The 21,239-nt window shown below is 47.9% G+C and overlaps 2 protein-coding genes across 3 annotated transcripts in view; one reads left to right on the top strand and one right to left on the bottom strand.

Moving 5' to 3' along the window:
- Positions 1 to 15,759, top strand: part of LOC135898455 (uncharacterized) — a 30,231-nt gene extending 14,472 nt beyond the window's left edge. Inside the window, exons 2-5 of the mRNA XM_065427378.2 lie at positions 5,940 to 6,115; positions 11,790 to 11,949; positions 14,160 to 14,306; positions 15,334 to 15,759. Coding sequence (XP_065283450.1) covers positions 5,940 to 6,115; positions 11,790 to 11,949; positions 14,160 to 14,306; positions 15,334 to 15,427 — 577 coding nt within the window. The 3' untranslated portion in view covers positions 15,428 to 15,759. The remainder of the gene's footprint in view (positions 1 to 5,939; positions 6,116 to 11,789; positions 11,950 to 14,159; positions 14,307 to 15,333) is intronic.
- Positions 15,760 to 16,217: 458 nt separating this feature from the next.
- LOC135898454 (uncharacterized) overlaps positions 16,218 to 21,239 on the bottom strand; it is a 41,084-nt gene continuing 36,062 nt past the window's right edge. For both annotated transcript variants that reach the window (XR_010563337.1, XM_065427377.1), the window contains exons 4-5: positions 18,485 to 18,511; positions 16,218 to 17,785 (exon numbers count right to left, since the gene is read on the bottom strand). Coding sequence is in view for 1 of the 2 variants with exons in the window: in XM_065427377.1 (XP_065283449.1) it covers positions 17,726 to 17,785; positions 18,485 to 18,511 (87 nt within the window). In the remaining variant the exon portion in view is untranslated. The remainder of the gene's footprint in view (positions 17,786 to 18,484; positions 18,512 to 21,239) is intronic.

Here is a 21,239-nt window from a genome sequence, read left to right as displayed (position 1 = left end):
GGCTCCGCGCATGTCGACGGCGCGCTTTATAGGTGGGCACAGCGCTCTAAACGACGCACCGACTGGACTACGTATAATTGCATAGATACAGCCATACAGCGGATACAAAACAGCTTCGTCGCAAGAGCTGGGAAGCTTTGTGTAGTTCTGTGAACACTGGAAGTGGTTTTGGAAGTGTATGGCGCATACTGAAGGCTCTCCGCACTCCTGAAATCTGCAAGAATCCTACGGCTGCATTGAGCATAGTGACTGGCCAGTCAACAAAAGCTTTAGCGGAGTCATTTGCAGTCATTTTCGTGTCTCCTGCATTCAATGACACCACAAATGGCGACCTTCCTTCTTTGACAAGTCACTGCACCATAACGGCTTCCTAAGGTTCAGCCTGCCAGGTTGGACGCTCTTGAGGAGCTGCGACTCGCGCTGCTCGAGCCTCTCCAAACGCCGCACTGCTCCAGGTAAAGATGGTATGACGTGTCAAGCATTGCGGAACGTTGATAAGCGTTTTCATAACCGTATATTGGACGAGTATAATGAAGTATGCCGGTGTAATTCCTGCTGAATGGAAATCGTCTGTAGTGATACCAATCTTAAAGCCCGGGCGCCCTGCAAGACACCTCAAGCCCTACCGGCCAATATCCCTAACTTCAAATGTCATGAAGTTAATGGAGCGAATGGTCTCGTTTCGCTTAGATGTCAGGCTAGAGGAGCTGAAAGTTTTCCCTGATGTTATGAGTGGCTTTCGTCGCAGCCGTTCAGATCTGGACAGTATATCAGACCTTGCCTCAGCGCTCGAATTTGCTAAAGAAAACAAGCATTCCGCCTACATGTTATTTCTAGACATACAGCAAGCTTTCGATTCAGTTCCTCATAAGGCAATTATTTTCGCTCTTGCAACCGCGGAAATTTCGGGTCGTCTGCTCCGCTTTGAATAAAGAGAAAATCAGACATCCACCCGTTCGTAGCAATTGCTACAAAGGAAACCCGTATGGGTTCCTGGAAAGAAAAGCCTCATAATTGAAGAAAAATTCGTCCTGGTCCGGGACTCGAACCCGGTACCACCGCTCTACCATCTGAGCTAACCAGGCGGCTAGCAGATGGCAGGGCGAAGTCGAAATTTGTCGACAACACGAAGCAAAGGCAAGTTTTTGACGTAGTAGTTCTGCGGAAACCCGCAAGGAGGAGAGAAGTAATGAATAAAGAGAAAATCAGACATCCACCCTTTCGTAGCAATTTCTACAAAGGAAACCCGTATGGGTTCCTCGATTGAAAAGCCTCATAGTTGAAGAAAAATTCGTCCTGGTCCTGGACTCGAACCCGGGACCACCGCTTTTCCGGGGCAGCCGCTCTACCATCTGAGCTAACCAGGCGGCTAGCAGATGGCAGGGCGAAGTCTTGTACGTAATTTTCTATCGGAGCGCCGGATGAAAGTGCGTGTCGGAGGAGTAACTAATAAATACCGAAATGCGAAGTGCGGTGTCCCACAGGGCGGGGTTTTATCGCCGCTTTTGTTTAACACCGTACTCGCCGCGTTTCCAAGTCGCTTGTCTCGGGACAGTGACCTAGCTATGACAGTGACCTGTGAGCATAGCTGTCTACGCAGATGACATTGCTCTGTGGATAAGCGGCCTGCCGCACCTTGGTCCACGGCTTCGTGCAAGCTTGCAAAGAGCTCTAAACGCTACTTCGGAGTACTTGAGTGAAGTTGGCCAGCTCATATCACCTGCTAAGTCCGCTGCAATAGCATATCACCCTAAACAACGCGCTCGTCGAGCAAAGAGCCGACTGTACCTTGACGAAACGCCTATGAATCGGGTGCGACAACACCGTTATTTTGTGTTAATTGTGGATGATCGCATCTCTTGGAGACCTGCCGTTAAATTTGTACGACGCAAATCGCGCTCCTTCCTTAAGTATGTGGCCGCCTTGACTGTTAGATATGCTGGCTGCGGCCAAACAATGGCTATCCAGGTGTACCAGTCATCTGTACTCTCAGGCATGATGTATGTGTTACCAGTCCTGAACGTACCGCCTAGTTTGATGGCCCAACTGGAACGAGATCATCGTGTTGCCCTTCGAACAATGCTTGGATTACCTCGTGAGGCGCCATCTGTTGCATTACTCACTGAAGCGCATCATTTATTCCTGAGGCTGCAAGCAGACCAGAGAGCTCTATATCATAGTGAGCGTCTGCACCGCGCATCGAATGGTCAATCGCTCCTTGATCGTCTCATTCACCGCCCTTTATCTCGCATGGTAAAAATAGCGGCATTGTTAATGAATATCACTGACATTTCTGGACGTGCTGCTTCAGTTACGCCTCCGGCTCCAAAAGATATCGCGAAACACGTATTCCCCATTTAGCTCACAATCCCTGACGTGCACAAAACGTTTGATAGCCTGTTTCGGCAATATTCCAATTGGCTCAGTCACACATGTTCGATAAGTTTCCAGATTATCTTCAAGTATTCACAGATGCATCTGTACTCAGCGACGGTAAAGGCGCTTTTGCATCTTTTTACTGCCCTTCGACTCAAGTGCGGCGTATCTTTCAAGTACCTCATCCAACTTCGTCAACAAGTGCTGAGCTAGCAGCGATTAATGTTGCACTGAAATACGTGCAAGAGGAGTTGAACTACATCGAATATTTCCATCTTTACGGACTTGCGCGCTGCCCTTAGCAGGTTACAACACAGTGAGATCGATTGCCCAGTTGTGGGCAGCATTACTGACTCTGCGAGCAAAATTTCATCACGTGGGGTATCTCTCGTTGCTCAGTGGATACATTCACACGTAGGAATCGCCGGAAATGAAGAGGCTGATCGACTCGCTTCAACTTGCGCTCATAACAACTGTGACTGACCAGAAATTTTGTGCAAGCTTGATGACGCTCGTCTGCTGATACGTCGCCACCTACTAAAGCAGCATCCAGACCAGCGCGTCGCAAATAGAACGTTCCTGCCCCGTGTTCGCGGCCGAGGCTTGCATCGTCGCGCAGCACAACTACTCAATCTGAGGGTTGGCTGCGTGAACCTGCACGGACGTTTATACAGACAAGGACGTGTAGCCAGTCCACCATGTATGTCTTGTGGCTGCTACAAGACACTTCAGCACCTTATATTTGAGTGTCCCGCTTTCAGTGCGCAGCGCATGTCCCTAGTGAGAGACTATCATCTCCTTGGCCTGCAGTGTACGACACTCGACGAACGTTTGTGCCCCAGTGGTTGTGCGTCTAAACGTGGCCAGGCTCATCGCGCTCTACTTACTTTTCTAGAGTTAACTGAGGTTCACGTTTGTAGCGTTGAAACTATTCTATTCAACATTCTGTAGTAGCGTGACCTTCAGTGACCGGCCCTACTGTGTGTGACCTGTACTGTGTTCTACTTTATTCTTTAGATTTGTCCGGTTGCTCTTCTTTTCCTCGTCCCTCCCCTCCTTCCTGTCTTCCATTTCTGTGTTGCTGTCACCTCCCTTCCGAAGAGTAGGCAGGCGTTGTGCCCCTTCCGGTGGCAGTTGCCAGCTTGCTTCTCGCTTTCGCTTTCCTGTTAATTGTATATATGTCTTCAAAGCAAATAATAATAATAAATAAACCGCCTGCTTGTTGGCCAATCCCCATAGTGGGTTTGCGCCAGTGTTTGGGAAACAAGACAAGAATGCCACCAGCTTGTCCGTACCTTCACGACGGAAGGTCGAGCTCACCAGCGGAATCAACATGACAACGACCTCAGCACTATACCACTTTCCGAGCCTGCACCCTCGTTTCGTTATGGATTCCGCCTCACGTTGCCGGTCTTTCGTCTGAGCTGCTGGCTCAATAACACGGACCCTACCAAATGGTCGCCTGTACATTTGCTGTATGTAAACTATGTGGTCGAACCTCTGACACCATCTGACGACCTGCGGCATCGCGGTCGTGTGACAGTGCACGTCGGCCGTCTTAGACCGTATTGCGATCCCCATATTGTGCCGTCACCGTGAGTCGCCAGGATGGCCACTCTTGTCTCGCGGGGCCATTGTATAATGACGAAGATAGCACGAACGATGCTGCGGCCGCATGGCTCCTGAAAGACCAGAGCGTTGGTGTCGCTGGCGCTCGGCTGCTCTCCGCGCTGGACACCCGACGTTCCCGATAGACGTCGATAAACCTCTTAGCAAATTGCATACTTAGCGTGCTTACGTTAATAATTTTTTAAAATAATTACTTTACGCCACATATTTCAATCTGCGAATTATAGCCGCTGAGTTCGCACGACGTATCCACTTGGAACCAATTCTCTGGACAGCACCAGTTCCGAGATATTCATTTTCAAAGTGTCTGTCGAAATGCATTGGCGTTCCAGTTACTTTTGTGCTTCAATGCATAAAACAGTGGGTACCTAAAGAGGTATCTGGAACGCCAATGCATTTCGTCGGATACTTTGAAAGTTAATATCTCGGAGAATGCGTTCCAAGTAGATATGCCGCGCGAACTCAGCGGCTATAATTCGTAGAAATATGTGGCGTAAAGTAATCATTAAAAGCTAATTAGCGTAATTACGTTAAATATTCAATCGAGCATTTTGATTTCTCGTAGAAGTAAGGGCCACCTCATCGAGTAATCTATATCAATGGTTAGAATTGTGTTATCTGCCATAGGGAATCTTTAAAAAAATTCTTGCAGCTAAAAAAAAGAAAAAACACCCCATAGATAACCTCTACGTCTCGTCAAAGCAAAAAAATATTGTGTGTTGAGGCTCATGGAGGAGACTGGGTAAAGAGAATCATGCTTTCAGGTCAAAATCGTGACAGACTCTCAACACTGAATTCGTGCTCAGCGGATCGACTTGATCACCCAGTGTGTACAATATATTGATGAACAAGGTCATCGAACACCACGCAGACGCGTCTGAAAAGAAATGAACGACTATACCCGGTCCCGCTGCTTCAATTGGAACGAAACAAATAGCCGCCGTGTAATTCTTGTCCTGCGAGTTGAATGGTCTACAACGCAAGGACACTGCTGAAACCGGTGCATGAGCGGGCAACTTCGCTGGTGTTCATTTGGGAAGAAAAAAAAAAAACAAGCACGTTGCCTCATTTTTTGTGCGGGGTGACCACAGGTGAATAGTTTGCGCAGAAATAAGTGCGCCGTATAAGAAGGCATTGCTATAACATCAGCCAAAGAGTTTTCTCGAACGCTTGCCGTAGCATATACCAACGAACTCTGAAGCGACGATCTATATACAGTCACGTTGTATAGGGACGGTGAAGAACACTAAAGGGTCAAAACTGTGAGTTACAAATTTAACTCATTATTGGGCGAACTTTTGTACCTCAACACGAGTAAAACTCAATCACGACGGCGGCGAGCAAAGTCTGCGTTCGTCGAATACCTGATCTCCGGGTCATGCGCGTCGGCTTTCATGCACGACTCGACGAAGCTTCCAGCGTAATCGCTGGTGCCCGCGTGCCTCCCAGAAAGTACCACACAATTCGCGTAGTGCATACAATCGGATTACACAAGGTTCGGTGACAACGGATGACGGATAGAAGCATCGATAACATTCGAGAAACTTCCGGTACATACAGGCGCGTCTGCGCCGTGCTATAACGTTTAACATTTCATAGCCGGTGAAAGATAAACAAGTACTCGTGTCAATACTGATATTCGCAGACACAGCAATATGCAACTCACACGCTACATATGTTGTCCTGTAGGTGCGTTGTGTACAAAATGATGTGAATTCAGTATTTAATCATAAATAGTGCGGATTTCTGTCTTCATTAACGCCCCACTGGCCGCTTGCGGGTTTGGCAAAGCCCCTTCGTGCTCCTCGTTTCTTGACCAAACATCTTTCATCTCTACCGAACCGTCTCCACACGGCGCGCGCGCTGGATTCTGTGTTGCGTCCCGATAACCCCGAAGCGCGGCCGGCACACAGCTCGCACCTTCATACACGCAGCGACGAACGCGAGGCCGAGCCCATCATCAAGGCGCAGGGCCTGCCCGTGCAGCAGGTGGACTTCTCGGCCATGCTGAGCCTGATCTCTCAGTGCCGGGACCTGCGCGACTGGTCCGCCAGCACCAACAGCACGCCGCAGTGGAGCGCGTCGACCCTGTGGAGCGGCATCATACCAGGTACCACATCCACACTCGGCTCACGACGATGCAGAGACGCGTGTATCGCACTCCTGTTGCCAACTGTATTATAGCGTGCGCTCCCGTGCCGCACGACTGGCGCACCTACTCTTAACGAGCACGTGACCCATGGAAAGCATATGGTGCAGGTTTTCACTTCCAATTTTCGCTTGCCTAAGAATGTGCTTCTGATTCCTTTACTATTATTATTTTAGCTTAATTTTCTGCTTCCTCCTGCTTTAGCGTATCTTTACTATACACAAGAGTGCTTCAGAGTGAGGATTTGTTAATGCATGTGTGTATGTATAATTTGTTCTATTTTCCTGCGTAAAAACGAGATAACCTACTAGACCAGGAGAGTTGAAATCCGGCCTAGTCGGTGCATCATTTAAAGGGAAAACCAGTAAAAAAGACGAAGGACAAAAGAAGGTGACCCACACTACGGCGACTGGTTTGTCGTTATGGTGATACTTCTCTTGTCCTGTGTCTTCTTGGCTAATTTTTTCTCTTAGACCAAACAGAGTGTTCCGTCTTTTCTTGTTTGTACGATTATCCCGTAGAATCTTGATTTGAGCTAGTTAGCGTGTCATACTTCAAGATAAATAAATGCCACAAAACAGACGTTGGCGGGGAAACGCACTTGTGTTTACGCACACACACGCAGTCGTCCTGTTGTATTTCTGTTTCTCCGTCCACGTTTGTATTGCGCCATTTACTTTTTCCTAGAGGTTACCGCGTCTTCGTTCTAAAAAAATACCACTGTGTGTCAAGCAAGCTAGGGCCCCCAACAGCACATCCTATAGTATAACATCGTCACCACGGGTGTAGCTCTGAACGGCGCCTTGTGCGAGAAGGTCACAATAACTGGGTAATGGTTATGCTCAAAGGGGATAGAGTAGATCTAATAATTGCCATGCCACCAATTTTGCCATAACAAATTATCTTCAAGATCACTGCGAGAAACTGCAAGAGCGTTCGACATACCTACACACGTAAGCACACACGCGTAACGTTCGGTGGTGATGGTCGTCAAACGGAATTACGCAAATGTAACTATAGCTTTTAGTACACGTTAAGCGACCTCCAGGTGTTGAAAATAGTGCAGATACTTCCGATATCAACCGAGGTCCTTATGCTTTGTAACATTTCACTTCTTATCACACCGAGTGTTCGATCCATGTGATAACGACGGCATGCGGCATGTCCGAGCCAATGACGAAGTGCGAAAACAATGGGAAATTAAACACGGCTTCAAGCCTGGAGCGAACATTTCTTTAACAGCGCGAATAAACGATGTTTGTTAATGAAATGAAAAAAAAAAGATGTTTGCTAATGCGCACCAGCTCGCCCAACAACAAGTTCTAAAATTCAAGTCTGGAGCAGAGCAGCTATTCACAGTGATCTCAATTGCAGAGTTCGTTGCTCGTGACCGTGTAACCACGTGTTCTCTTGCTATGCAGCCTGGCAAGAGAACGAGAGTTCAAGATCGCCAGTCAGCCTCTAGAGTCCGTGAAGGAGTACGTTTACCTATAGGTGAATTACTCACAGGGAATCCTGATCATATGAGAAGGAAATTTACAGAAGAATAAAAATGGGTTGGCGTGCATACGGCAGGTAGTGCCAGATCCTGACTGGGAGCTCGCTACTATTATTAAAAAGAAAGGTTTACAATCAGTGCATTCTACCGGTGCTGACATGTGCGGCAGAAAATTGGAGGTTGACAAAGAAGCTCGAGAGCAAGTTGAGGACCGTATAAAGATCGATGGAACGAGAAATGCTAGTCTTTCTAAAAGACAGGAAGAGAGCGGTGGTGGATCAACTGATAGCAAACGGGGATAGTCGATATTCTAATTGACATTAATGGAAAAAAGATGGAGCTTGGCACGCCATGTAACGCGTATGATGGATAATCGGTGGACCATTAGAGTTAAAGAATGAGTGCCAAGAGAAGGGAAGCGCATTCGAGGATGGTAGAAAACTAGGTGGGGTGATGAAATTAGAGCCTGGAACCAGTTGGCGCAGGACAGTCGTAATCGGAGATCGCAGGGAGAGGCCTTTGTCCTGTAGTGGACGTAAGAATAGGCTGATGATGACCATGCAGTGGGCTATTCCTTTAAATATTTTTTTAATGAAAAGGATCCTTGGCACTTTGTGACAGAGAGGGGCCTGTCTCGCCTCCTTTTTAGAGAAGTAAAATAACCTGTGCCCGGTGTGGTAATCGAACCTCGGCCGTCAAGCACATCAGCCGCTTGCGCTAACCATTAGGCCACGATTGCTATTTTCTTCGCGGTATTTATTACGAGTGAAAACATGCGTACGTAAATCATATACTTACCACGGTCAGAGAGAGAGAAGAAACTTTTATTGTCAAAGTTTAGGGGATTTTTCTTTCCCAGCAGTGTGGGCTAGCGTGGCGTCTGCTTCGCCGCGACGCTGTCAGCCCATTCCGCCAACCGTATCTGGTCTTGCGGGTCGGAAGTTTTCGTCTTCATCTCCCACTCTTCGTGTGAAGGCGCTCGCCTAAAGAGTTCTCTCGGGCGAGGGTTCTTTTGGCATCCCCACAAGATGTGATCTTGGTCCTCTAGGGGGCAGCTACAATGTTTGCAGTTTGGTGGATATTCACCACCGGTCATTACAGCTAGCCTTTTTGGACTAAGTAAAGATCTAGTCTGTATTCTCCTGAGGTTAGTGGCCTGTGTTCTTGTCAGTGTCTCGTGCGAGGATGGATATATTCGCCTGAATTCGCGGTAATAAACGGTAATTTCGCTAAAGGTGTGGATACCTTCATGTCGGTCAACCCCATCGGGCAAGCCCAACTCCCGGTTACTAGCTGCTCGGGCGGCTAGGTGGGCCTCCTCATTGCCAGGGTTGCCCGCATCAGCGGGTACCCACACCAACTTCAATTGATTGCGTTTTTTGTTACTGATTCTGAATGCTCGAGGGGAAATGAAACCTGAGGTGTAGTTAGAACTCGCTGTTTATGAGTCGGGTATAATAATCCTAGTGCCCGAGATGGAGGTGCCCATGACAATGGCGGCCTCTTCCGCCTCCACAATGGAAGATGTGTTTACCGTCGCACAGCTGATGGTATGTCCGTCGCCAGTAGTGACGGCTATGGTGTGTCGACCATCACTGGTGCGAGCAGCATCCACGTATTTGGCGGGTTGGTTTGCCGAGTGCCGCCACCCTATAGCTTTGCGTCTACCGCTGTTTTCAGTGCTCATGTTTTTAGGAAGCGGGGGGATAATGATCTTGGTCCGAAAAGTGTTAGGTCTCCGCTGTCGTTGCGGGATGTCTAAGGCTGGGCGATACCCCAAGGTGTCCAGGATCCGCTGTCCCACGTGTGTGCCGGATAATCGAACTGTTTGAGCCCATTTGTGGGCCTCTATGATTTCCTCAACGTTGTTATGCACCCTTAGACTCAAGAGTGCCTTCGTATTAGTCCATTTTGGTAGCCCAAGAGCCTGTTTGAATAACGTTCGGATTAGACCGTTAATCCGTTCCAAGTCCCTCTTCCTGAGATGCGAGTAAGGGCAGCCTGCAGGCATCTTTCTCCTTAACTCCGTGCCGTCGGTTGGAGACCCTCCTGAGAAGGTTTCGTAATTATCCAGCTGTAGGCTGGATTCGTGCTACGGCTTCTTGGTTGTGCGTGTTTTGTTGGGTCCACAATCCCAACACTCTGATTTTAGGAACGGGTGGGACCGGTTATCCACCTACCTGCACCTGAATGTGTACGGGCATATTGGCAGCCGGATTTTCGGGATTTTTGTTCCGGACTATGAGCAGTTCTGATATTTTCGGCGAACAGCTGAGGCCATTGTTGCGAGCGTGTTTCTGCACTGCGTCAGCCGCTGCCTGCAGTGATTCTGAAATTTCTCCATCCGACCCAGTGCACGTCCAGATCGTTACGTCATCGGCGTAGATGGCGTGCCTGATATGAGGAATCTCTTTGAGCTGTCGGGATAGGCAACTCATGGTGGTATTAAAGAGGAAAGGAGAAAGTACTGCTCCCTGTGGTGTACCTCTAGTGCCGAGCTCTATGGTTTTGCTTTCAATATCGCCTATGTTTACGGTGGCAGTACGCCCTTTGAGGAATGTGGTAATATATAGGTACATGTTCTCTTACCTACGTTCATGTTGGATACGTTTTCTAGAATGGCTCGACGTGAGACATTGTCAAACGCCTTTTGTATGTCCAATGCTAACACTGTTCGAGTTGCGCGTATAGGCGCTGGGTTAAGGATATCATTCTGTACTTGCCATAGTATGTCTTGGGTGCAGAGTTTGGGTCGAAAGCCGATCATTGTCTCTGGGAAGAGGTGGTTGGTTTCGGCATAGTCAACCAGCCTATTGAGAACCACATGCTCCATAGCCTTACCAAGACAAGAGGTAAGGGATATGGGTCTAAGGTCTGAGGCCAAAACAGCCGTAGCCGCGCGTGCTCCTGTCCTTCCAAACTGGGCCAGCTCTTTGAAACACTTGGCACACTTTCCTTCTGGCAGCTCGCGCTTTAAGCCGACTGCACTGTCTCCGGGACCGGCCCGCTTTGCCCACTACTTTTCTCGTAGCAGCAGCTTACTCTACGTGGAAACTGCATGACGCTGTAAAGATTTCATGATCGGCCAAGTTAATGAAGCTTTAACATTTATTCGCCGATTTCGCCGATGTACAAATCACATCATCGTTTTAACATACACGACATGAGATAGTCTCATGTACGTAAGATTGTATAACACGTAGTGGCTGGCGACGTCACCATCCACGTTTCTTTCGCTTACGCTCGTCCACTAGCGTAGAACGGAAACCCGAGTCGAATGGCCGGCGTAGAAATGATGCCACTGCCGTCGTGTACGGTCGTTTACAACGTGGTTGTCGTCCTTCTGCTGTCGTCACACACACGTACGCTCGCGACCCTCACACACAACTTCTCCATTTAAAGGAACTCGTTGGTCCTCCTGGTATTGTTCTGCGGAAACCCTAACAATGCTCGGTAGCCAGGTACCTGCCAAATGCTTCACATAACATAGATGCTCGCAGTGTGTGTGATCTGCACAATTTTGCCTACGGTTATTGTTGACCGATGCTCCAAGTTAGGTTTTCTTTTTCATTACTCGGCGATAATCTGCTCTTCTTAAAAGCAAAGAAATGGTATTGACAAGTTTATTTGAAACGGTGTGCCTTTATGCGCAGACTTACTACTCCCTAAAATTGCTCAAGTTATATGATGCACTTGAAAAAGGGAGTAGGCCTATTTAGGCAAACAGTAAAATGAAAAGAGCGCGGAAAAGGAACGCACAATGCTAAACAACACAAGCGCTTGTGTTATTTAGTGTTGCCCGGGTCCTTTTTTGCGCACCTTTAGTTCCACTGTATACCATGAATAAACTATAGCCTAGCAGCAAGCCCTGCTACAAAGGCAAGTCTTCAAAGCAATATTAATTTCGTCAGCGTACTGTCACGGTTGAAGCACTCGGCGTTTGCCCGCATTCTATGTAACGTGCCGGCAAAGACGAAACGGGCACCACTTGCCGCGCACTCGCAGACCAGCAGCCGGTGCCCCGGAGGCGAGCTTTTTGCCCCGCGTACGCCCGGCCACGGCGACAGGGCTGTCCGCTAGCGGCAAACGTGGCGGGTGTTCGCGCTTCACTGATACCCTTGGAATGGTGTGATGCAGGCACCAAGTGGTGCGGCCTCGGGGACATCGCGTCCTCGTACGAGGACCTGGGCACCCACGTGACTGTGGACGTGTGCTGTCGAGCACATGACCACTGCCCCGTCAAGCTCAAGGCCTTCCGCACAGGATACGACCTGGTCAACTTTTCCTTGTACACAAAGTGAGTGACACCCCGCAGCCCCTACGAAGCCACACATTCATGAGATACGGAATTCGCAGTGCAAGCGGTTTCGCCATCTTATCTACACGGTATCTGGTTAATGCGGTGTCTGTATTTTAAGTATCCTCTAACTATAAAATAGCGCATTTCCTCGAGAAAAACGCACCTTACCAAAAGGGAATAGGTTTGGGCCTGCCATATTCATCTTAATGTAGCAAACGTAGCGCAGTGAGGACAATAATGACAAGTTGAGAATGCACAAGCGCTGTCCCCACTTGTGCTTTGTCCTTAATGCCCTATATTTTCTGTAATACGATAAATAACCAACGCGCCGAAACCTACAGCGCTTGTCCTGTCCCAACTTTTTATTTGTCCTTACTACGATATGTATTCTGTATTACGAAAAAACCACACGATAGCGCGGTTTTGGCAACGCGCGGCATTTTTAGCGTGAATGGGCAATGAATGACGCAGTTTATGAAATTAAGCAGGAGACCACGTGTCAACTACGATTTGAAATGCCCTCCGTGAACGTTCCATTCTGCGAAAATTGATAATGATATGTAGTTGAATGTTTTGTCTGACTGGCGGATAAAGCTAATTTCAAAATTATTCATTTTAGTTGTTAGTAATTATAGTTGGTCTCAACAATATAGACTTAATCTTAAGATATATAAGAAATCTAAGGTAATGGCTGTTTTATTGGACGCCCTCTAATAGTTCGCTGTAAGCATAGGACACGTTGCTTTCAGAATACACCAATCCATTAATTTAATAGTTTAGTTGCATCTGAACAGGTTGCCTTGTCACCTGATTGTATTTTACTAATTTATTCAGTTTACTAACTGAAGCGCCGGTTTTACACTCTGAAGCTCAGCCTTTTGTGGATTTGAGCACGATTCAACTTCTGTTTGAGTGCCAGCACTCCGTCTGTGAAATATTTATGGCAAGCTTCTGTACATCATTTTATTGAGGCAGGCTCACTTGAGATGACATTATCACAATCATCGAGTGCTGTTCGGTTTCAGTCGTGAAACATGCCTCTGCGAGAAAAACGGCTATTTAGGCAAAGAAAGAACAAGCATCGACGAAAAGGCAGGCGCACGGATGGCTGTGCATATATAAATTGAACTCGCGACAATCGTGTCCCCTAAATAGCACCATAATCGCCGCTTAGCTATAGCCAGAAACTAGCCGAGCGGTATGATTACAGAGCGCGAACATCGCAAGAGCACTGCCACGTTTGACGTGCTTCTCCTCGCAATATAAATTGGGAAGTATATAGTGGTCGCCTTTCATCATTCAAGGCATAAATCACACAGCGCGGAACGGACAGGAGGGAGGCAGACGGGTGACTGCGCGCAGCGCCCGACATCTAACAAATTTTATTCGTCATAAATATGTACACGGGAACATTATAGCCGCCAGTGCACCGTCATGCGCCAAGGCAGTTTTACCAATAATAAGGAAATGAGAAGCGGCCGTGTGTCGTTCCTTGCACTTTCCGCGCCATGTGAACAGCAACTTATGCCATAGCGTTTCCTTCCTCCGTGTGCCATATACCGACAATACCATACCATGCATCGCGTTCTCTCAAGCGTGTCCTTATCGAGCAAACACCGTGACATCGATTCACTTACATATACGACACACACGATGATCTAGCTAGCTGACCCACTTGCTATGTCCACAGACGTCGGGGCGCCATTGTTCAGAGTGGCACGGAAGTTGCACTACCCGCCGTGCATGAATTTAATGCCGCTCGCCGTGTGCTCAGATGGTCTTGCGCCCTGCTTGACACAATGCCACTGGCTGCACGAAATCAGAAATGCGAATAATCAGAAAGGCTATATTCACGTGGTCGTGCGGAGAGCGCTGAATCTTTTAAGCATGACTCACGTGGAAAATTTTGTTGTGGCAGCGTGTCACTTGGTCGTCGGAACAGTCAACTAGAGACAACCATTTAGAACACGCGATGACTGCTGAATAGAACATGCTTTGTTCAATGCCAGCAGTGTGTGTGCGTGTGTGCGTGCGCATCACATTTTATTTTGTTTTCCTAAAAGAAACGTGATGGTAACCCTCATGTGTTCCTTTTCGAAGCCACAGCGCTTCGAAAATGCACCATGTTGCTTCACGTCCTGCTCAATTCACGGTAATTCGAGCCCCTCGTGTATTTGAAGCAAACGTGTGCTCTTTCGGTTACGCAGATCCCACTGTGACTGCGACCGCGACTTCCTCAACTGCCTGCGGCGGGCGAAGAGCCACATAGCGGACACCATAGGCAACGTGTACTTCAACGTCATCAAGGTGCCCTGCATCCGGAAAGTGCGCAAGCCTGTCTGCACTGACAAGGGGTACAGGCGACACTCGTGGTGCATGGAGCTTTCGTGCCGCAATACTATACATGCAGGAGCGATGCAGAAACGCTCCTGGGTCGATAATTCAGCGCACTATAGATAATTCTCAAGCTTCACCTGTTCGGACATCTGCCTAAGTATAGTCACAGTGATTGCTCAGGAGCAAATAAGTTAGTATTGCGAGCTTTTAGAAGGAAATGTTTTCTTGCTGAAAAAGTGAGATATAGACTGGCCAGACAAATTTACAAGTAAGAATATCATATGGTCACGAATGCTCGACGTCATAAGATTCAGCCACTCATGTATAGCTTATATAAAATGGCATGCCGCAGCAGCTGCCGTGGACGTCGGCGCTCCTGTTCTATAAACAGTCTTCCGGTCCTAACGAGGCTGTTTGCCATGCATTATCTAATAAAATGATTTGATGCGATGTTTGAACGCTGGCAGGAAGTGTTTATAAATAATCAAGGTGGTTATGTTAACGGGAAAAGACGCGATGGGGTGAGGGATGGTACCTAGCTATGAAAGAAAATGCTCGTTATTTGATAACTCGGAAGTCGCAGTCGAAATTGTTTTCGACATTACTTTTTAGAGCAAGCCGCTATCTTCAAGGCACAGGCAAAACACTGGTGGAAAAGCTTAACAGCTAGGTTCTAGCTTGTGACGTATGGGAGAGTGACGACGCAGAGAGGTGCAACAAGTCGTGATTCATGTCAGAAAGCACATTCACAAGATAAGCAGCAAGCTGCTAGCGAGGAAGGATAAGACAGTTGCAAGCTTCGACTTATAAGAAAATAAACGGCTGACACAGGCGAGAGCTTTGGTGAAACGAAAACAGAAGCAACTACACACTTTATATACGTTCATGCGGTCACCGCCGTTTTGAAAACGCTCGACTGAATCTTTCCGACTTAGTACTTCTTTGACTTACTTTAAACAGCTCGTGGCTCTCTATAACGCCATAAAATTTGCATATTTCGCATGAAAACTGGAGGAGTGCTATAACACGACATCTTTTTCGCAGTCTCAGGTACGGCCGCAGCGACAGCAGCTGCGAAACGTGGGCCTACCAGGAGCTGGGCATGCAGTTCGTGCCCACCGAGCGCCACTACGACTGAGAACACGCCCGCCGCCTGGCGTGTTCACGACTGCATCGCCCAGACTGGTGCAGCTCCCGAGTTCGCGACAAGCACGCGGAACTTGAAGTGAAAGCCGCCAAAATTGTGTAAATAAACAAGAACTGTTGCGCATGTTTAGAACGGCGATACGTTGTGGATACGCCCGCTCGGCTGTTGGCCATCCGTGTCCAGCAGACAACGTGGTCGCCTCTGCGGAGACGACGAGCACTGTTTCGGCCAGCGCGCAACCCAAGGCGGCAGGGACGTCTTCGTCGCTTGGTATTCTGTCGCGTGCCGGTCGAGATAACGCAGAACCAGCTCGCCCATCGTTACGCCTTACGAAAACAATACAAGCATACTTCGCCGTTGCAAAGTGGGCCGGCGAGTTTCGAAGCGCTCGCCTGATTGGGGCGCAGTTCGCATGCGGACTTCGTTATACATGCGCGACGCACTCTGCAAAGCGCGCGACACGTGTAAACTTACACGCGGACTGCTCAGTTTATATATGCGCGTTGTCGGGAAACAAGAGAGAGGTGGATATGAAGAAAGGGCCGCGTGAAATGATCGAGCATAACTTTGCTTGCGTATGATCGTATTTCAAGTGGCCCGTGCCGCCGTTTGAGTGCATAGCACTGGCTGCAGGCAAGTGACGCTCGCGGGCAACTGGCCTCGGCTGGCGTAACCTGCTTACAGCGTTTTATGTTGCTGTCGCTTGACAGTTTCCAGATCGTGTCCACTTCTTGTATGTGAATCTATAAGGTGAAGTGGCTGAGCACGGACATGAAGAGGCAACAATTAAGAAAGCTTTTATTGCACATAACTTACACACAGAAACAAATTCGCTGCAGAAATGCGTATGCAAGGAAATGGTACTGAGCACAAAATAATGTGCAACTACATAGCATCTGCATCCGAATCGCTTGTTCAGTATACGCTGGCGGGTAATGTGTGGATTCGCATCCCGGCCAACATAAAGCTTTCTTGTTGTGCGCGACATTTTTTTTAGCTTTTCTTTTATGCACGATACTTCATTGAGTGCATGATACGTGTGAGTGTGGGTGGTGTAAATCGCAGCTCACTTTTTTCTTTCCCAATATGTACCCTGACGACCGCCAAAAGAAAAACACAGAAAGAAAAAAAAAGCCATTTAATATAGAGTTTAGACAGTGCATGTTAACGGCAAAAGGCTTGGATCATTCTGCAGACAAAACACGCTCTGTGTGATACGACGATCTGTTAAGTCCGGATGGCCTTGAAATATCGTTACGACTTTTCCGAACTAGCACCCGAATCTCGCCTGATGAAAGAGCACCTCCTGTGCATGGTGTGGTCAAACCAACGAAGACGGCTTGAGGATTTTCTGTTAACGTTATCAAAAACCAAGGACAACAGGTCTCTCGTCTGCCCTCTTATCACAGCGCATTGTTTAATTGCCCAGCTTTAGCTAGTTTTTCCTACAAAATTCTGCGCCCGTATGCTTCTATTTAAAGAAAGAGTTTAAAAAGTAAAAAAAAAAAGGAATGGTGCCCTTTTGCCTGCGGTTCCTTGCGCTCAACGGAAATAACGAGCCATGAAGCAAACTGCAGGCACTCCGCTGACCCCCTTCTCTGACTAGCCGACTGAATCGAGCCTCCATTTGTCCGGGACCTGGCGGAATTTATCGGAACAGCACTGAGTAACGCCATCGCGGCCCTAGACTTGGGGCTTCGACTTCATTTTTATTTAATAAATAGACTTTTCTCTCCCATTCTCTCTCAATAATCCACGTACTCTATAGTGTACTTTTTTTGCGAACGCCTGTATCCCTAGGGTTGTCATTGTGCAAATAAAAAAAAAGAAGAAAGCGTCTATACGGGAGGGCCTGCATCCCAGCAGCATAAAACCGAGGCTTACGCTACCTCGATGAAGAAACAAAAGCAGAAGCCCAACACCGCACACAGCGCAAGCATATATACTGCAAAATAAATACAAACACCGGCTTGTCCCTGTTTACGCTGCGTTGCTTCGTTTCACCACATCAAGTTAAAGCGAGTGGATCAACGCGGTCGCTGCTGCGAAACTTCAATTCAAAATGTGGCACGTAGTCGCACAGATGCGTCCTTCAAGGAGAAAACCTGGTCTTCCATCCGCAGTACGATCTCTCGATGAGCTCCCATTTGACGCCTGCGTGCAGCAGCCCCGCTGCACAGTTCGGCGCATCGTAGATGAGCAGTGGCGAACTTGCGCGTAACATTTGGGCTGTGCGCAGGCATGTACTGCCCTTAATCGACGGAAGAAGCAGCGCTGAGCCACGAATCGCTACAGCAACTCTTTCTGGCATTTTCGCTCGGCGGTCTTCAGCTCCCCCATGAAGTCATCCTGAAAAAAAAAAAAAAAAAGGCGTCGAGAGCACCATAGTTCGAAGTGTGATCATTTTCGCTGCCTTTGTCAACGTGACATTACGATGACATTATGTGATGTGAAGCGCTAGCGGGGCTCGGAAGACGACTGAAGAGAACTTCAGTACGTCAATGAACAGTTTGGTACTACAATAGTCCAACTAGAGCGCGACAACAGATTACATTGGTCGCGAGGTTGTACAATCGAATCTAAACATTACAGAAAAGAAAAAAAAATTGTTTGTTATTTTATTTTTATTTCTTTTATTGATAATATGCATGTATGTATGTGTTCGTTGTGTATTCGGTGGCTTGCGCGTCCAGATCGTAATTTCTCCTTCGCTTACTTGAGCTGAAAGCAAGTGGTCAAGACGAATGCAAACAAATACCAACAAACTGCTTCCAGAATATTCGAGCTGTCAGCACAGGAAAAGCAGCGGCCGCGGGCCACGCATAGCCAACGCCGTGCCACAACCTCCTATGACCACTGTTTGACGGAACATTAATTGCCGAAGCGGTGCCTCGACATTGCCACAGCGTTTCGTGCAGCATTACAACTAGATTTTCATTTACCTTACGATGCGTGAGGCTGGATGATTGCAATTTATGCAGCTAAACTTTATAGCGCTTGGAGAAAACTTGCGATTTCGTCAAAGTATGTAAAAATATGGCAACTTACCGCGAAAAACAATCTCAGAAGGCTGTCCTGCAAAGAACCAAAGCGAAGGAGAAAGCAAGGTCAGATTGGTCGGCGATTGAAACCAGAATCATATATCTGGGTGCTTCAGCGGCGACTGTGTCTAATTATTAAGGGAATTCGAAACACAATGTTGGCTTTTGCTGGCCAAGGCTCACAACGAGGGAGGACAAAATACAAACGTATGATGGGACATCTAGCGGCACAATTACTAAGATTTGTTAATTAACCTTAATTATTAGCGTTAGGCCGCTGATGCCAATTGGACGTTCGCATAGCTAATGCACACTCAGAACAAATACCCTGTAACAATGAATAACACGTTTTTATTTACAACGCTGTCACGGGGAGTTGTACCCCATTTTGCGTGCGAAACTGAAACTGTCAGGAGTGCGCATGCTCAAGCCTAAGGTTACGTCACGTGGTGATGTTGGGGACGTAATACAACCCGTGCCATACCAGGCGGAGCGCCGAAGGCAATCTCAGCTAGCGTTAGCCAATCACGGCATGCAGTCTTCGCCATTATTCGCATTGTTTTATCGCTTTTGTTTCACGGCTCAGCTTCTGCCATGTGACGTAATTTAAAGGCATGGCCTACTCGCGCTCATGTCGCTCTCGGTTTCGATTCCGTGCGCAAGATATGGTGGGATTCTTCGTGCCGCCTTGCTTTAAGTAGGCTTTTGATCCATTTAAATGCCGATTGGCTACAAGAGAGAAACAAAAGGGAAAGAAAGACAGGCAGATTAGCCAGTGTAAGTACCGGCTGGCTACCCTATGCTGGAGAAGGGGGTTAAGGAAATAAAAGGAAAGAGAAACAAAAAAATAAAGTGGGAAGAAGTCGCACAGTAACGCGATGCTATAAGCCAGAACATTCAAAGCCGGTCGCACATTTCGCAAGCCCTTAAGAACTTGAGCAGAATCCTTAAAGCCTTAAGCGCCGAAACCTGTCTGGACCAGTATATATCCTAGAACTTTTTCCTCTGTGAAGGGGCGATCGTCCAGTTTTTTCGAGCTCGGTCGCGAGTACTTTTCTTGAGGCACTGGAATGAGGACAGTCACAGAGGAGGTGCCCGATCGTCTCCTCGCAGCCACAGTTATCGCAAGCAGGGCTGTCGGTCATTCCAACGCGGAAGGGATAGGCGTACGCGTGAATGCCACGCGGACCCACAGGTGGCACAGAAGTGTTTGCTTCCGCTCGTGGTAACCCTGGTGGAAGACGGAGTTGCAGACGTGGATCTAGTCTGTGGATACGTGCGTTCGTGAATTCACTGGTGTTCCACAGAGTCTGCGTAAGCTCGCGTGCGAGGAAGCGAAGCCTTGTGGCTGCGTTTGTTCTCGACAGTGGCATTGGTACAATATGGATACCAGCGTGAGCCGATCGGGCAGCGTCATCCGCACTGTAATTTCCCTAAATTCCGGAATGACCCGGTATCCCCTGGCAGATAATGTGCCCTTTGTCGGTTGCGTGATGGTGAAGTAGTCGAATGCCTGCGACTAGTTGCACGTTAAGTCCATGGTTGAAAATGGACAGCAGATACAGAAGAGCTGCCTTCGAGTCACAAAAGATGGACCACGACTGTGGTGATTTGTGACCAATAAACTCCAGACCAGCACGGATATTTCAGCGACAAACTTCTGATTGCCAACGGCGGCCTAACGTTGGTAATTAAAGAAATATAGTTATTAGGGGGTGAACCTTAATTAAACAAGGTTCCATTGGTCCGCCCTTGTTTGGAATTTCGGCTAGCGAAAAGCATCATTGTGTCTCTATAATATCCGATATTTAACATTTAATGAGTCACCGCCGAAACATGCATAATACGTACTTTACGAAACCCAGATACACTGTTACGACCTTACAAAATCGCAAACACAATTGCAGCAAAGCAGATTTTGAGACAAAAAGCCGATGTTCCCGGCTATTGCAGGCGACTCGAGCCCAGCGCTCCCTGCTCCAAATGTTTTCCCACCGATAATATCTTTCCGCTGCCTGGGGAACATTTTTCTCGGCCATTGTACACTCAAGAATCAAGCAGAATACTATGAGGGAGCATGGCGTGAACATTTTAAAGCCTGATTATTAAAGAAGTAGGAAGGAAATGCTGAGAGGAAATAGGCGCTCACCACGTGAATTATCGCCTATAAATATAACTGCTCTGCGTTCGATGTAGTTCTCTCCTGGCCCTCTTCTAGTTCACCGTATAGTATGGGGGAGAGGAGTGACAAAGGCGTCACTAGAAGCTACCATAAATCAAGAAATGGAGCTCCAGCAACGTGATGGAAGGTAAAACAAAAGTATTTTGTTTTTCTTTTCCCCGTGTCCGGCAACCATGCAGGGCCTATTTCCCGAGAGTATATCAACCCGTTGCTAAGCCTCAAGGCAGAGTAGAGGCGTCGTCAGATGTCATGCTCCCTATTTTTCCTTTCTTCACGCATGCCCCCTTCTGGCCACTTCCACAGGCGCCGCGCCAGAGTTGCAGCGCCGGCGGCGTTGAAGACTTGCAATTAAGGCTCTCTAACTCAACTCTTCTGAAGTTGTGCTTCCAGCAACCTGCTTTAAGCGTAAGTCGTTTCCCATAAAGCTTCAAACTGAAATGCTTAGCCGTTTGCTTACAGCAACAACCAATTAAAATAACTTTGTCAGTTTCCCTCGGCGCGCCTAATTACCCGCACACTTTTAACACTGGCCACAAATCACCCTTGGGCCAACGTCGGCAGTACCTAAACGACGTGGTAC

Source organism: Dermacentor albipictus, chromosome 2, assembly GCF_038994185.2.
Source record: "Dermacentor albipictus isolate Rhodes 1998 colony chromosome 2, USDA_Dalb.pri_finalv2, whole genome shotgun sequence".
NCBI classification, from domain to species: domain Eukaryota; kingdom Metazoa; phylum Arthropoda; class Arachnida; order Ixodida; family Ixodidae; genus Dermacentor; species Dermacentor albipictus.
The sequence above is the reverse complement of the archived record's forward strand: the minus strand, read 5'-3'. Positions and strand labels throughout refer to the sequence as shown.